This window comes from Corticium candelabrum, chromosome 1 (genome assembly GCF_963422355.1).
Source record: "Corticium candelabrum chromosome 1, ooCorCand1.1, whole genome shotgun sequence".
Classification (NCBI taxonomy): domain Eukaryota; kingdom Metazoa; phylum Porifera; class Homoscleromorpha; order Homosclerophorida; family Plakinidae; genus Corticium; species Corticium candelabrum.
Genome location: NC_085085.1, coordinates 14418994 through 14436189, shown reverse-complemented (window position 1 = coordinate 14436189; position 17196 = coordinate 14418994). Strand labels below are relative to the sequence as shown.

General features: G+C 43.2%; 1 protein-coding gene across 1 annotated transcript; it reads left to right on the top strand.

Annotated features, from left to right (window-relative positions):
• Positions 1-37: 37 nt before the first annotated feature.
• Positions 38-17153, top strand: LOC134182196 (extracellular matrix organizing protein FRAS1-like). Its single transcript, XM_062649574.1, has 38 exons — positions 38-427; positions 608-639; positions 1080-1184; positions 1270-1362; positions 1505-1609; positions 1674-1731; positions 1789-1820; positions 1884-1985; positions 2046-2097; positions 2153-2289; positions 2347-2436; positions 2507-2608; positions 2775-2832; positions 3225-3352; positions 3409-3460; positions 3516-3662; positions 3720-3860; positions 3923-4066; positions 5269-5409; positions 5472-5612; positions 5712-5855; positions 5917-6057; positions 6119-6265; positions 6319-6468; positions 6583-6729; positions 6787-6936; positions 7019-7435; positions 7492-12180; positions 12240-12614; positions 12817-12969; positions 13022-13228; positions 13285-13482; positions 13550-13705; positions 13769-13998; positions 14116-14271; positions 14333-14413; positions 14470-15816; positions 15874-17153. Exons 1-38 carry the CDS (start codon positions 337-339, stop codon positions 16945-16947), a joined length of 11913 nt encoding a protein of 3970 aa, XP_062505558.1. The 5' UTR covers positions 38-336; the 3' UTR covers positions 16948-17153.
• The last annotated feature ends 43 nt before the right edge of the window (positions 17154-17196 follow it).

The following is a 17196-nucleotide window of genomic DNA, read 5'->3' as shown; positions in this document are numbered from 1 at the left end:
ATTTGCATATCGCAGTTCGGATCCGTGCACGCAGGGGACCACCACTGCAGAGCGGCGCTGCGTCAGACAACGACTGAGCAAACGACAGTCAACCAGCTAGTGGCTTAGAGAGGAAAGAGGCGCATCCGAGTGGTGAACTCAGACTGTCCTGTTGAGTTGCAGTCTGCGGTGAATCAGCGGTACAGACATTCGTTTCTCTCGACCAAGTTGCAAGATTCAACGAGCGGGAAGACGTCGGTGGAGAGAAAATCTTTCGAGCAGCTCTGGTCTATAGTATCCAAACAACAGTAATCGGAAGTTGTGTCTTCTCGACTGCATCCCTACTGCTCGTATCGTATGGCGAGCCGAACTCGATGGAATTCGGCAAACTTGAGAACGCAACTCTTTTCGTTCGTTGCCGTTGTATCCGCCCTGTCTGTCGTTGCCGGTAAGTTTTTTTCTGACGTACGTGTAGTGACAAGTGACGACCATTTAGACAGTGTGTCATACCAGAATTGCTCGTTACACCCTGCGAGTTGCATGCAATCGGCATAGCGCGCTGATATATAAACTGCTGCAATCTGTTACTGGAGCGTTAACAGTCTACTTCAGAGTTTTTGCTTTGCAGGTGACTGTGTCATCGGGAGTCGTCGTTATCAGGTCAGTTTAGATGCCGTGCGTGTGTAGCATGCTGTTATGTTGTACACTGTACTGTACTGCTGTGATGCTCTGCAGCTAGTGAGTGTCTTGTTTGTTGTACGAAATTGCAATGAGTAGGTCGCTCCACTGGGGATCCATAACATGAAACCGATCGCTGCGTAATCGGATATGTTTTGAGTTCAGCCCCCGGTTTTGTTACACCGGGAGCTGTCGATGTAAACGAGGACGTTTGTTGTCGTTGGTCGAAGAAACAACACAAACCGTAGCCAGTCATATCCGATAGTATTGGTACATTCTTTAGTCTGGCAAACGTCAATATGCGTTGTGCAGCTGGTGACGGGGCTGTAGTGATTGGGTGCTGTTGAATTTTGTAGATGTGGTCTATTGATGTGGTTGAATGTCTAATTACAGAAAGATTACTGTGTCCTGTCTTTTCCTAGGAAAAGACCATTTGGAAAACTGGTGTCTGTCAGACTTGTGAGTGTCAACAAGGAGTATCTCTTTGCAGTCTTGAGCAATGTTCTGTCTCCAAGTGCTCTAGTCAGGTGCAGTAGCTGTTGGGTTATTTCCATGTCCATTAGACATATGACATTGAGTTAGTGTTAGTGTCATTGTGTGTATTGCTTTTAGGCTCAGTCTCTTGTAATTCCTGCTGGGCAGTGTTGTCCACGGTGTTTGAGCTCAAGATTATTGTCATGTCGAGTGAATGACACGTTGTACAAGGTTGGTACGTAGTTCTTGGTACACTGAGAGACTGTGTAATTAATATGGTACAGAATACCTAGGACTGACAGAAAACGTGCAACTATCATTCTGCATTGTCTTTGACTGCTGTATATTACCATGGCATACTTTGTGACCATAGCATGGCGAAATGTGGAGTATGTCTGCATGTCGGAACTGCCTATGTCTGAATGGTGAAGTCAGTTGCAGGGAATCAACCTGTGATCGACAAACAACATGTGCCCAAGTAATGGCAGTCTGATATGATATTTGTAACATCCATGAATGGGATGAATGTTGTTTGCCTGCAGGGAGAAGTACTGCGAGTTCCCAGTGGTCAATGTTGTCCAGCCTGTGTACCTAATGGAAGTGAGTTGCACCAATGGTGTGGTACATTTGATATAGTATGGTCTATGACATTTTTAGGATCGTGTGGGTACAATGGGGAGACATACAAGGTCGGTGTTATTCATTCTGCTAAGACAAATCGATAATTTATCGTTGACTTTGTTCTATAACAGGATGGCGATGTATTTGAGCTGCTTAACTGTACTCTGTGTCAGTGTAACAATGGAGAGACAAAGTGCTACTTGAAACAATGTCCTAGAGTGACATGTCAAGAGGTGATATACTAATTAATTCTTATCTCTTTATGTACTGTGTGAATATCAAAATTGTTGCAGGGAGAATTGTCTGTTTTATTACCCGACACTTGCTGTAGACGATGCTTAAAAAGTGAGTTTGCTTATACCAAAATGTGTGCCTCTGGTTTATCACTTCGTTGTCGCAGGAGGCTGTGTGGATGGCACTCGGCTGTACCAAGACGGCGAGCAGTGGCAACCAAGGAGTGCATGTCGAGTGTGCAGATGCAGGGATGGCAAGGCAACGTGTGTAATTCGATCTTGTCCAAAAGTGGACTGCAACTCGGTGAGCTCGAGACCATGCTATTAGGTAGCGATGAAACGACGAGTTCCTTGTATACAGAGTGAGCGGAAAATTACAAAAGCTGGTGACTGTTGTCCATCATGTGTATCCCTGGGCAAGTCTTGTTGGGAGAAAGGCAAAGAGTACATGGTAATACACAGAAAGAAATGGATCAGTTTGTATACTGTATACCAACAGTATCGAATGTCTATTTCTACAGAATCGAGAGTCGTGGAGTTCATCTCCATGCAAGTACTGTATGTGTGACAATGGCAATGTTACTTGCTCTGAGGCATCGTGTCAAATCCCGACATGTCCTAAGGTAACCCAAATGCAACAGCAAACTACCCTAATCAACTAACTACACCCCAATACAATAGTATTTGCTTGTATTCTAAAGTGGTACATGATCATGTTTAGAGTAAGTAGAGAAGCCCTGTGAGAGAACTATAGTTGTGGCAACTCTTAATTGTTGTGTCTATTGTTAGGGTCGAGTGCTAGTACAGCCACCTGATCAGTGTTGTCCTCACTGTGTGCTTCCACCAGGTTAGTTGATGAATGTAGTAAATAGGATATAGAGATACTTTAAAACCAAGAGGGATACAAATATATATATATATATATATATATATATATATATATATATTCTCTCTGTAATTATATGCTCCTGAGCATACATAATAACTTCAAAACGCCCTCTGCCTTTTAATGGGCTTGTTTATGTGCTGGTGGTATGACTGGTTCATATTTAGTGTTCCTAGTAGGAGAAGGCATTCCCATCCGTGCATCAACATGGTTATTATCACCAGATAATATTTCTCCTCCAGCATTGACTGTAAACTGCCCGCCCTACAGGTGGGCTGTGGGTGGGCTTTGGGGTTGTTCCACAGGGGACATGGGGGAGTGTTCAAACATCTGAATGTTTTGTGTGTTTGTAGGAAATTGTAGTCACACAGGAAGGACATACATTCATGGCCAACAGTGGAGACCGGATGTGTGCAGTTTGTGTTCATGTAGAGATGGTCAGGTTTCCTGTTATCGAACTAGCTGCACACCTTGTGTTTCGGTAAGCATAATTAAGAGCTTGTGAATTGAGTGTAGGAGTGTCCCATGTGGCTGTAGGGTATTCTCAGCAATGAAGTTCCAGGTCAGTGTTGTCCACGCTGTGAATCGAGTAAGATTACCTTGTACTTAGTGTTCCACGTCTTTTATTGTATATTGCATTGAAGGATGTTCGGAGGCGTGCTTAACATGCTACAACAAAGCAAGCAACTGTTCAGCTTGTAGAGACTCTAGCCTGTGGCTCGAGGAGGGTCGCTGCGTGTCTGGATGCTCGCGTGGATTTTACCAAGATGCATTATCTAAGACGTGTAGAAGTGAGATAGTTATTCCTATTTCATGATAAATTGGATTATATGTATTTTTGTATTTAGGATGCGATAGCAGTTGTGCAGAATGTTCGGGCAGTAGTCACAGAGAGTGTCTCGCGTGTTCAACTGGCAGATACTTGAAGAACAATCAGTGTGTGGCAAAATGTGGTCTTGGTTATTTTACTCATAGACAAGAGTGCAGAGGTATGTGGATTTCTATTGGTCTGATTGCTTATGGGCGTTATCGCGATTTTTTGCTGTGTTAGAATGTCATGCTAGCTGCACTGGGTGTACTGGCAGTGGACAACACAAGTGTGCTTCGTGTTCGGATGCATTGGCATTTTTTAAAGACGGCAGATGTGTTTCCAGCTGTGGACCTGGCCACTATACTGTTGGAAAGAATTGCACTGGTACGTGCATGTGTGGGTGTATGCGTGTTTTAGTGGTGCTTCTATGCACTGGAAACAACTCTAGAGAAGCATTCCAGAGATATGCCATAGGCTTCTGGCTCCGCCTTCACTCACTAATGGGAAATCCATAGTAACCAAGTTGGGTATCTGGGTGCTATCTCAGAGCAAACCCAACAGATGTACATTAACAACGTTTCAAAACTTAAAAATTGACGGGGGTTGTTTCAAAAATTTTGTCCGCCAAGTGATGCAAAATCACTTTCCCGGAAATGGTTTTTCTGGTGTTTCCGTCGTTCCAAGAACTGTGGAAACCGTTGTGCTACTTTCAGACTGACTGACCTTTTGTGTGATTTAGCAACATTTGAGAGAATAGGCGTTTCTGTGAGATGCTTTGACATTAAAGGCAATGAACGTTGTCATCGATCATGTTCTAACAGTTTACGAGGCACTCATCCCTATGCAGGAACACTTTCTGCGAACTCCCTTGATCACCGGACCTCGCTATTTCAGCTGTGCACTAAAGCGGAGTATTCCTTTAGGAGATTGCCAGTAAGCGTTTTGTTTGGCTGGTTTGGGGCAGTAAGTTATCTTGTCTAACAAGATTAGGTAGTTGTAGTTGACAACTTAGTTGTTCATGTTGTAGTTCTTGTTTGTATGCAAAAACCTAGTTTATATGCAAAAAGCCATTTATGACATTTCCTGATGAAAAGACTCTGACAAGAGCCCGAGTGCTATTTGGGAGAAAATTGGTTAGTTTTGTTACTGCTACTGTTATTACCTGCATGATGCACAGTAACAATGATGCAAGCTACAGAAAAAAGAAAGATATTTGAAGGATTTCAAAGCTTGTCGGATTACCTGTAGACTCAACTGCTTCATCTGCTACTAAACTGTCTCTTCAGCACATGATTGGAACTAACTAGATTAGAAAAATTTGTTCCACAGCATTAAGATGGCATTTATTGACATAGTTGCTAGAAATGATGTCAACATGCAACAACACTGCTGTATTGGTGCAATTTCTTGTAAGTTTTGGGCTCTGTCACTTCTTGACTCTTTAGTTAAGTTAAATAGACTATCTCACTTTGTGTTTGCCAGTGTTTCTGTTAGACCAATTTGTAAGAGTGATATATTATGACATTTGGAACTCTGCAGCTTGTGGTTACAAATTTCTTTGTTCCTAAATTTTGGTTCTCTGGTAGGTTGCGAATCATCATGTAAAACATGTGGTCCAGACACTTCAGATTGTACATCATGTCATCGGCACCTACTGTTGAAAGAGCGCAGATGTGTTACTCACTGTGGAGATGGATATTTTGCAACTGCCACTGCGCAATGCGAAAGTTAGTCCCTTGAACTTTCTACAAGATCTTTAATTAATATGCTAACTTTATTTGGTTGTCAGAGTGTCACAAGTCCTGTTCAAGATGTACTGGAATTCAGGCTGTTGACTGTCTTGCCTGTGTCATTGGCCTATTTTTACAAAACGGACACTGCGTTGCATCATGCAGTGATGGATACTATCACCACAAAGGTGTTTGCTTAGGTGAGGTTATTGACTTAATTCTGTCATTTCTGATTGTGCTACATGTATTGTCAAGGTTTTTCTTACCTTCAACTAATTAGTGATTTTTTTGTATTTTAGCTTGTGACAAATCGTGCCATGCGTGTCGAGGTTTGGGAAAGTCTTCCTGCACCTCGTGCCCCGGTGGAACTGCTTTATTGTCGGGCATGTGTGTCACCAACTGTGGCGAGGGCAAGTTTGCCACTGAAGAGAGCATTTGTGCAGGTACGTATGCTATTTTGTTGGCACAAGATTGTACTACATAAATTGATCTGTCACATTGTAGATTGCCATACGTCTTGTAGGACGTGCTCCGGTACTTCTATCATTGACTGCTCGACTTGTCCATTGAATCGCATGTTGAGGGGTGGTCGATGTATTAGTGCTTGTCCAGATGGAGAGTACGATCGCAGGGGAACGTGTCAATGTATATAATGGTGCTCTCTCGATAGTCTAGTTGCAAAATAATCTCTTGGTTTTTTGTTCAGTGTGTCATGGAAGTTGTTCTACTTGTTCTGGTGGCAGCCAGAGTGCCTGTAGCACTTGTAGTTTGCCATCTCGTCTTACCATCGAAGGTCGCTGTGAAACCGGTTGTCTCAGTGGTGAGTATGCGGACAGAAATGGAAGTTGTCACAGTAAGAGACCATGCTTGATACAATGACAGTCGTTCAACATGTTTGTGTGCCAGGTTGTCACCCTAGCTGCTTAGGATGTGTGTTGGGATTAGATGGCTCTGGAAGTGTGTGCGTCGATTGCGGTCTGGATAAAGTACTGAAGGGAAGCGAATGTGTCAGTAATTGTGGATCAGGGCACTATGCAAAGGACGGCAGATGCAAAGGTTGGATTTTGATAGCAAAGGAATCATAAATTGTGTAATTAGTTAATTAATTTATTTATTTATTTATTAATCAAAATTTCATGACAAAGTGGCTAACTCCAGCTTTGTTTGCAGCGTGTGATGCTAGTTGTTTGACATGCGTTGGCCAAGGGAAACTGAGGTGTAGCGGCTGTCGTCAGGGATTCAGTTTAGCCCTTAGTGGTCGTTGTGTGGCCAAGTGCCCAACTGGAGAGTTCTCAGATGGAAAGGGAAAGTGCCAAAGTGTGTAACCAGTTCAGCGCAGTACATTAGATGTGTATCTCACGGCATCTTATTTAGAATGTGACGGCTCATGTTTGACGTGCAGCGGGTCGCCAACGGCTTGTTCGGAGTGTCGCAGTCCATTGCATGTTCGTAAGTATGGACGTTGCGTTGAAAAGTGCGGAGACGGATTCTATAGCTCAGAAGGCAAAATCAGGGAGTGCAAAGGTAATAAAGTTTTGTTTAAGTAAATGGATCATTGCATGTTGTACCGATGTTATGGATTGTTTGTATAAATGTATTGGTCTAGGTTGTCGTGATGATTGTTATCAGTGCTCTGATGGTAATGAGTGCTCAGCTTGCTTTTCTCCACTTCTTTTGAAAGATGGGAAGTGTGTACGAAGCTGTGGTAATGGCTTTTATGACGACGACGACAAGTGTAGTCCGTGCTCTCGGCATTGTGATCAGTGTACCGGTGCCATGCAATGCACGACTTGTCAATCATCGCATGTGCTGTATGCTGGGCAATGCATCACAAGCTGTCCGAGAGGATTATATTTGAGTGAGGGCACGAAATCATGTTTAAGCTGCTCGGCAAACTGTGCCGAATGTAGGGATAGCACAGAGTGTTCATCTTGTGTTGATGGGACATTCTTACGTTCTGGTCGGTGTGTGTCGTCGTGTGGCGAGGGTTATTACGGTAATCTACGGGAGAGAATTTGTGAAGGTAAGATTTTTGTGCAGGTGTTTGGCCTATCTAATAGCTTTCACTTGTACTTGTAGTGAATGTTCATCGTCCTGTGATCATAGTCAACAGCCCGATTGTAGTCGTCATTGGCGGTTCTACATTTATCGATCCACTCATATTGAATGCTACAGACTCTGATACACACCAGTCTAAATTACTGTTCCAAGTTGCTCGTCCTCCAACCAATGGACGATTAGTGAAAACCAGTGGTGCTGATACAGAGACACTGTCCTCTGGAGCAACTTTTAGCCAAGCCGACATGATTGGTGGCATAATACGATTTATTCATAACCCTGTTCTGTTAGCAGAAGGATCGATGGCTCTTCGTGTGTCAGACAGACAGCTTACATCAGATGTTGGTAATGTCAAGATTAGAGTTGTTAGTGCGTTTCCTCCTATGGTTGTTTCTAATAATGGTTTGGCTGTGGATGAACTGAATTCAAAAACTGTATCGTCGTCTAACTTTCGTGTGACAGACAAAGATAATTTGAAAAAGGTAACGATTACTGCAGTTTCTGGACCCCATTATGGTCAGCTTCGCAAGGGAAGAGTCGAGACACAGTCCTTTACAGTTGAAGAGATTAATCGAGGGATGATCAGTTATATTCATCGTTGGGGCCAGTCTTCAGTCGATTTCATTCTTTTTCAAGCGTCAGATGGGACAAGTGTTGTCAACTTCTTGTTTCAAGTCAACATAAGCTTGTCTGATAACGATCCTCCCGTCCTTATTACGAATAGGCAGTTGGTAGTTGCAGAAGGAGCCGTGGCTGCTCTCACCACTGACTTCTTAGCAGCTCACGATGTCGATTCGAATGACCCCGCTCTGGTCTTTAAGATTGTGAGAGGGCCTGTCAATGGCAAACTGTTTTTCCGAAAACCTATTCCAAGAAGTGGAGTGCCGTCTAATTGGATTGCTGTTGCTGATACTGGGAAAATGCAAAAAGAGAAAGATTCTTTTCGTCAACTAGAGCTTACCAATACTCAAGTGTATTACGTACACTCTGGAACGGAGACATTATCGGACAGCTTTGAGTTCGAGGTGTGGGATGGAGGCTCACCTCCTAATGGTCTTGTAGGTCAAGAATTTTCCATTCTTATAACTCCAGTTGATGATGAGGTGCCTCGTCTTTCTTCGAGTCTTCGATTGCCATTGCGGATTATGGTAGACGAAGGTTCTCTTTTTACAATAACTAGAGAGAATTTGGCGTATGAAGATCCAGACAGTGACGACAAGCAGCTGCAGTACAGAATTATTTCTATATCTCAAAATGGACAGTTGGAGCTAACTACAGCACCTAATGTGTCCATAACACACTTTACACAGGCAGACATTAATGCAGGACGAGTCGTACTGCGATTGTCCGGTTCTGAAATTGGATTACGGCAGATTAAAAGTGAAATTCTATTTACAGTGTCGGATGGTAAGAACACTCTGAGATCTCAAACATTAGAGGTCATAGCAATGCCGGTAGACAATCAGCCACCAGAGTTGGAAACTGCCCAACCTCTCGTCGTCAATGAGGGTGGAAAGAAAAGCATCGGTCATGAGCAGCTAAGTGTCTCTGATCCAGACACAGAACTGGCAGATCTTTTGTACACAGTGTCTCGAGCTCCTGAACATGGGCATTTAGGTCTTATTAGGGGATCGTCTACGATATCATTACGTGGTGGTGACAAGTTTTCTGTTCTTGACGTTGTGAGTGGACTCGTTGAATATACCCATGATGGTACAGAAACAACAGATGACAGTTTTGTTGTCGGAGTTGCAGATGGCAAGTTTACTGTGTATGCCACTGTTCAAGTAGAAATAACTCCTGTTGACGAGGATCGACCCGAGTTAGTTGCTGGTGTCAGTCTACGTTTGACTGTTGCAGAAAACTCTAGTGAGTACATAACTCGACGAGTGTTGGCTGTTACTGATACAGACACTGAAAATCGTCTTCTTCGGTACACGCTAACGAGACTTCCTTCTCGTGGTTGGCTCGAAGTTCGCTCATCACCAAAAGTGTTTGCTCGTATCTCAACCGGAGGCCAGTTCACACAAGGACAGATAAACAATTTTGGTGTACAGTATGTGACTGTAGGAGAAACGGGGTCTTCTGATCTTCAGGATTCATTTACAGTGTCTGTTACAGACAAGGCTGGGAATCAGTTGAATAGTCTGAAGGTGGATGTTGTGATTACTGCCATCAATAGCATTGCACCAGAATTAGTCGCTCGAGACAATATAAGTGTAGCAGAAGGAGGTCGGATTGCAATTACTGACAGGAATTTGCAGGTGTTGGATGCTGATACAGCAGATGAGCAGATCATTTGTCGCATCACTGTTTTACCGCTAGCTGGTTTCGTTGAGAATGTTAACACACTTCCTGGATCAGAAAGGACAGGGAGAGGGTTGGCTATCAATGCATTCTCGGCATATGATTTTCGTGGTGGTTTTATCAACTATGAGCAAAACCAGCATGAAGGGGTGGAACATACCACAGACACATTTCAAGTACAGTGTTCAGATGGAGTTCATAAGTCGGCCGAGAGAACTTTTCATGTGGCAATTCAATTGATCAACGATGAACGGCCTCAAGCAGAAACAGGCATACTTTTCTGTTCAGAAAATGCTGGTGTTGCTATTACAAATCTGACAGTCCAGGTCAGTGATTTGGATACGCCCGATCAGCAACTCTTATTTACTTTGCTTGCCCAACCTAAGTATGGTGAAGTGAGAAGACGGGAAACTGCCTTGGAACTGCCATTTCGAGGACGTCTGATGGAAACCGGAAACACTTTCACTGTCGATGATCTGTACTCCAGTTTAATTACATATGCTCACAACGGCAAACCAGCAAACACGGATCGAATTAGATTCTCAATATCAGACGGAGCATTTTCTACAGATATTGTAGTTCGTGTTGTTATTGCTGCAATTGATGACGAAAAGCCATACATGACCGTGAATAAGGGACTAAAATTGAAACTGCACCAATCTGCACTCATCCTGCCAGAGCACTTGCATGCGTCAGACATTGATTCGGATGAAAGTGACCTGACATTCATTCTTAAAACTAAACCAACTCGTGGACAGCTTGTTCTCAACAGAAGACGACATCCTACAGTATTGTCTGTGTCTGGTGTGAATTCATTCAAGCAAGCAGATATAGACAGTGGTAATCTTCGTTATGTTCACTTAAAGACTTCCGGAATCGACACATTAAAGTTCGACATTGTAGATTCAAACGGAAACAAATTGCTGGCTCAAGACTTCATCATTTACATCCAGGAAGATAACATCCCACCTATAGTTGTGACGAACACTGGTTTGCAACTGAAAGAAGGCGAGAGCAAAAAGCTTACGACTCGGGAGCTGAGTGCAACAGACAGTAATAGTGATGATGCCGCTCTGCTGTTTTTTGTTGACACACATCCTTTGTACGGACAGTTGCAGAGACTTGATAGTGATGAGACCGTCGTCGATCAGTTCACTCAGGTAGACTTGGCAGCCAGTAGAATTGTGTATAGTCACACAAATGAGAAGGAGAGTGGACGAGATCATTTTCAGTTCACGTTGACCGACGGTGCTAATAATGTTTCTATGATGTTCTTCATCACAATACAGCCTGTAGACGACTCACTGCCCATTATAAGCAATGAAGGTTTGAGGGTTAGTGAAGGTTCCGTCAAGACGATTACTTCATTTGAATTGGAAGCCGTTGATGCCGACACGAAACCGGGAAAGTTGTACTTTACGATGTCGTCATTTCCTCAACACGGACGACTAGAAAGAGTAGAGGATGCCGTCACAGCTCTACCTGCTGTTGCATTTTCGATGCAGGATATTCTCGACAATAAAATACGATACCAACATGATGGCAGTAACACGATCAAAGATTCATTCAGTTTTACTGTGTCTGATGGAACAAATAGTGCATTCCAGTTTATGGACAGTAAAGGTCAACTAAGACGAACAAAATCAGCCCAAACGTTTAGCATTAGTATTTCACCTGTCGATGACGGAGCTCCGAGGCTCATTGTCAACACTGGATTAGAATCTCTGACGTCTGTTGGTGCTTTGTCATACAGTATCATAAAGAAAAGGAACCTGATGGCTACTGACGACGACACAGAAGATGCAACTCTTGTACTTACAGTTACAACTGCTCCGGTTTATGGATACATTGCCAGGTGTCATCGATCGCTGTGTTCTGAATTTTCACAACATATTAGTTCGTTCACGCAGGAGGATATCAATGGTGGACACATTGCATATATCAAGGGCAGTACCAATAATACAAGAGACCATTTCAAGTTTAGTGTTTCAGACACGAAGCCAAATACGTTGCCGGATCAGTCTTTCTTAATCCAATGGTCGTACGTGGCTTTCGAGCACACTACAGTCGTCATCGGAGAATCAGATGGTACGGCCGCTATTACCATTCATCGTTATGGAAACCTAAATCAAGAGTCTTTTGTTACGTGTAAAACTCAGCAAGATTTTGCCACCTCGCTTGGTGGTGTCGCACCACGAAAGGGCAAGAATGATTACGTAGAGAAGCATAGCCAGGTGCAGTTTGGATTGCTTGAAGACGTCAAGACGTGTACCGTGCAGATAGTCGACGATGATATATATGAAAGAGCCGCCGAGTACTTCCTTGTACAACTGGAGCTTCCGACTAACACGTTGCTTGGAACTTCTAGAGAAGCAAAAGTGATAATCAATGACACAGAAGACGGTAAGTATTTGGGGCGGTCGGTTGAACATTGTGGCTTACAGTGCCTTTATTGTGTTTAGAACCTATCATGAGCTTCTTGTCTCCACTAGTCGGTGTCGAAGAGAGTGCACAATTCGTGAACGTGCGTCTCACTCGCACCGGCGATTTAGGCATTGCCAGTTCCGTCATTTGCTACACAGATGGAGGTACGGCACGAGGAAGTGCACAGGATAGTCTGGAGTCGGGATCAGACTACGTTGCTCGATTGAAAGACTCGAGCTATTCTCGATTGTACTTTAGAACGGGGCAAAAGGAAGCCGTGTGTCGATTGCGGATCATCGACGACACTCTTTACGAACTAGCCGAGACTGTCTATATCAAGTTGAATAACCCCATTAGTGGAGCTATAGGAAAGCTGATGGCAATGACTGTCACTATTCTCGGTCCTAATGACGGTAAGTTTTGTCTCTTGCTGTCACGTCAGTCAAGGTTGCCTTTCCGTGTACTTGTTCAGTCCCTGCGAAGGTTTCAATGCATTTAGTGTTTAGCACACACTGACTATTATGTTCTTGCCTTTCATATACTGTCTGTAATAACTTTGTTTGCCAATATGGTGGGTCGTTTGCGAAACTGTAATTCTGTTATTGTCGTTTTCAGAACCAAAACTTTCGCTTGCCCATCAGACCATCACTGTTGGTGAAAGTTCGGGCAAGCTGTCGGTTGATGTAATTCGAACCGGCGTCGATCTCCAACACACATCTTTGGTCTGGTGCTCGACACGACAATCTAATCCTCCTTCAGCCGAAGCAGGTGAGTCAGTTAGCTTACATTCGAATCATAATTATAATGAATGTAATTACAGGAATGGATTTCATATTGCATTCTACACAGTTGATATTTGCACCCAAGGAAACTGTCAAGCCTTGCACGTTCACCATATTAGATGATACAGAGCAACCAAAGTTGGAGGTCAATGAAATATTTATGATTTCTTTACACATGGCGATCGGTGCTTCGTTGTCTCCACCACATCAAGCCCTTGTTACAATTGATGACACGGCAGACGATAGTAATATTTTGTTGCACACGATGCCAATTTCGTGTGTAAAGATTGCTATTTTGCAGTTCCTAGAGTGTCATTTGCTGAGACTTCGTACGAGGTGAACGAACCGGATGAGAACGTTGCAGTGAGCATTATACGTACAGGAGACTTGAGCCATGAACTGACAGTTCGTTGTTACACGAGCTCACACTCAGCTTTGGTTGGAAATGATTACAGCGAAAGGACGAATACCGACAATTCCATCATTCGTTTTTTGCCCGGTACTGCACAACACATTTGCTTTTGTCATCCGTACCACAGTCTGTAAATATTGTTTTATCGATGTAGGTGAATCCAGTAAGAGTTGTCGTGTTGCTATTGTGAACGACCGTAACTTTGAACCAGACGAAGTCTTCTACCTCTACTTGGGATCAGTTCATAGTGCTGTAGGTGGTGAAATAGACCAGAATCGAACTGAAGTCGTAATCAGGAATCCAGAAGATGGTACCAACTGTATTAGTAGTGTGTACCTTTTTTGTTTTGTCTGAATGTTTTTTGGCATTACAGTTCCAACGGTCCAGTTTGAACGTTCTGTTTATGATGTATATGAGCCGACAAGCAGTAATCACTTAACAGAAGTGACAGTAACCATCATCAGAACAGGAGACACAAATCAGACATCACAAGTTCGATGTAGTACCACAGATGGCTTGGCTACATCGGATCTCGACTACGAGCCACAGAGCGAGCTGCTGGTGTTCAAACCAAGACAGACACGAACTCACTTCACAGTCCAAGTATATATATATATATATATATATATATATATATATATATATATATATATATATATATATATATATAAATGAAATTGTAACTCGTACAACTTTGTATGCATTTTTGTGATTTTACAGATTCTCTATTCTGAGAAGGCAGAATGGGAAGAGTCATTTACCATTGGACTCAGTGAAGACTCTGTAGTCAATGCTGTATTGGGTGCAAAAGCTGTAACACACGTTACCATCATCGATCGACAAAATGGTGTACCAATCTTTCCCGATCTTCCCAAGGTCATTCAGTCTTAACAACAGAAGTACTGTATACAAGATTGCATTGTGTATTATTGTTTAGGTTATATCGATGCTTAATTATGATGATACTTCCAAGGAGGAAGAATCACCAGCTCTTGGTTACCCACTGGTGTGTGTGACTGTAAGTATATTGTTGTATTTCATCGTTGCTCTTGTAGCAACATACAATCTGTTTAGCCTTGTGATTTTCATCACCCTCGCTTTGAGGAGACGAAAGGATTGTGTGAGACAAATGGCGTTCTCTCTAATCTCACCAACTTCAGATGGGAGATCGCACCCCCAGCCGACTACGACGGAGTTCAGCAGCCCTTCAGACAACTCAATACAGACACGGTGTTTACGAGCACTAAAATGATGGTGTTGGATAGCATCTACATGTGTGCTGGGTGTCTGATACGCTGTGGTGCTCAGCCATCGGATATGTCAGGTACCGTGGGCTCGTGGCATGTCAGCAAACCTGTTACCGTCAGTACGGACAAGGGCATTTGCCACTCTCACAATGACACACTTGGTCTACTGAAGGCGGAATCGTTTATTGCCAGTTTGGACTACATCGACACAAGGAACGTACTTCACAGCAACCACATGAAAATAACAATCGAAATACCACACCGCGATGGTATGTTTCCCGTCATATCGACCAGAGACATTTCAGATCTAGAATTGACACTCAGCAAATCATCGTATCGTCACCAGCACGTGTGTTCAAATATCCTCGACTACAACGAACACAAAGGCGTAACAACGTTTGGATTTATCAGTGACGTAGCAACAGGAGAAGAACCACGCGGTCCGGGATACGATTTCCCACATCAGTTTGATTCTAAGCTTCGAGGCAGGAACACCATTCGCTTGTATCAGCATCTCAATCTAAGAACGTGTTTGTGGACTTTCGAAGCTTACTACCATCTCAATGAATTGCGCGATGCTTGTGGAGGCCACGTGACGACTGACTTTGCAGTATCAGACCAAGTCTCGTCACAGTTGACTGTCACAGTTCCATTGCATGTTTCATATGTCTACAGTAATCCTCCAGTTGGCTGGAGGCTGCTCGGCCACAGTTCAGAAATGAGCTTTTCGTTCACATATTCAACCATTTTGTGGCGTAGCGGTGTCGGTGCCGAAGGAATCAAGGATGGCCGTTTGCAGGTTCTTCAGGCATTTATTCGACCTTCCGATGGACGGTTTGTGATCACATTCAGAACGGAGGCAAAGTTTCGTGGTCAATTTGTTTTGAGTCATCAAGTGAAAGAGTCGATCAAGTCATATGTGCACTCTCCCACTAGTGTTGGTGTCGATTTTGAGTTGGTTGAACTGTTCCACGATAGTTCGTTTGATCACCCAACTCAAGTGTGGCAAGCATCATCTCTTCTGTCTGCCAAAGATTACACTGGCACGTATAACTTCTATCTCATCCCGTGCTCTGTCAAGTCTACCGACAGCTATGATAAGACACAAAAACGAAACGTCTACTGTACACCACTTGACCCGGTCAAGTTCACTGTACCGATATCATTTTCACAGGTTTGTATGCTGTTCGATTGTTTCATAGTGTACATGATGTCTTGGTTGGTGTTTTAGGTGATACCGCCTGTTGCAGAAAACTACAAGCTCAACACTATGTTCATGCTTCACAAGAGTCGAAACATATTTCTTAGCAACCCGTTCAAGCATAACGGTGATCTACACGAGCTGGACTATGATGGCGCTTTCAGCGCAGGAGACACTCTCTATGGACGAGTATTTTGGAACCCAACACAAGATCTGCGAAATTCGTTCAGCTTAAGAATCGAGTCTGTGTATTTGTGTAGTGGTAAGGATGGATTTGTGCCTTACTATGACCCTGAAGGGAGGATTTTCAAAGGAGAACCGCAGTATGGATGTCTGCGAGATCATTCGAGACTAGGATACAGTTTTAAGCTGATTGATCGAAAGCATCCAGACACGGAAGACAAAGAATTCAATGGAGTAGAGTTTAAAGCTCAGTTGGTGACCGACAATCCTGCATACCAGACATTGTTGAATATGCCAGGAGTGGATGGTTTCAGTCTGCTGACCAATCCATTGTACAAGATTGAAGCTGGGCGTCAGTGGTTCTTGCAGGTTGTATACAGTATTAGTGGTACCCGTAATGGTATTACCAAACGAGACGTGGCAACCTTGGCTTTGGCTCCATTGAAGAGAAGATCTTTGAGTCCGACGGATCCGCCCGGTACTGGTACAGATAACGGAACTGATATTCATTTCTTCGAGATGGAAAGTGTGAACACTTCCGTTGAATCCGGTTCATTGTCGGAGACATCGGTGACTACTGTAGCTGGAGCTGCTGCAGGTGGGATGGTTGCATTACTAGCTGTCGTATTCATAGTCCTCGGTGTAATCTATATGAGGCATCATCAAAACCTCTCTAACAACAATAAATCAAAACAAGAAAAGCCAGTCACCACCGAAAAAGTAAACAAGGATGTTGACAAGACAACACGATATTACAAGGAAGATGAATGTGACGATGAGAGCAACATTGATGAGAAGTGCTCAGCCTCGGACTCTGATGATTACGACTGCTCTTACGATGACGACGACAACTCAAACAGCAAAAAACAAGCCCGGACTTGTGCACATGAATGGTCAGATAATGAGCATACTGAAGTATAATTAATATATGCATTGTACACTGTCACCATTTTGCATTCGAGAGGATACCTAATGATAAAAATTGGTAATTATGGTGACCTGTTTGATACTACCAGTAAGTTGTAATGCTAATTTTCTTGTTTTGAAACACTTTTGTTTACTACATATGTAAAGTGCTTGTGATGAGTTAATGACGTATTTTAATGACATGACATTGAATATGCCAACTGTTGTCTGTTACTGTGTAAAGGGTTACTGCTAACAACACCT

Bases quoted from the DNA above. Each gene is read 5' to 3' on its own strand.
- LOC134182196 (XM_062649574.1), top strand. From the start codon at position 337: ATGGCGAGCCGAACTCGATGGAATTCGGCAAACTTGAGAACGCAACTC. The intron at 1,185-1,269 runs GTGCAGTAGCTG...TATTGCTTTTAG, and splicing joins TCTCCAAGTGCTCTAGTCAG to GCTCAGTCTCTTGTAATTCC. The intron at 14,272-14,332 runs GTCATTCAGTCT...ATTATTGTTTAG, and splicing joins TCTTTCCCGATCTTCCCAAG to GTTATATCGATGCTTAATTA.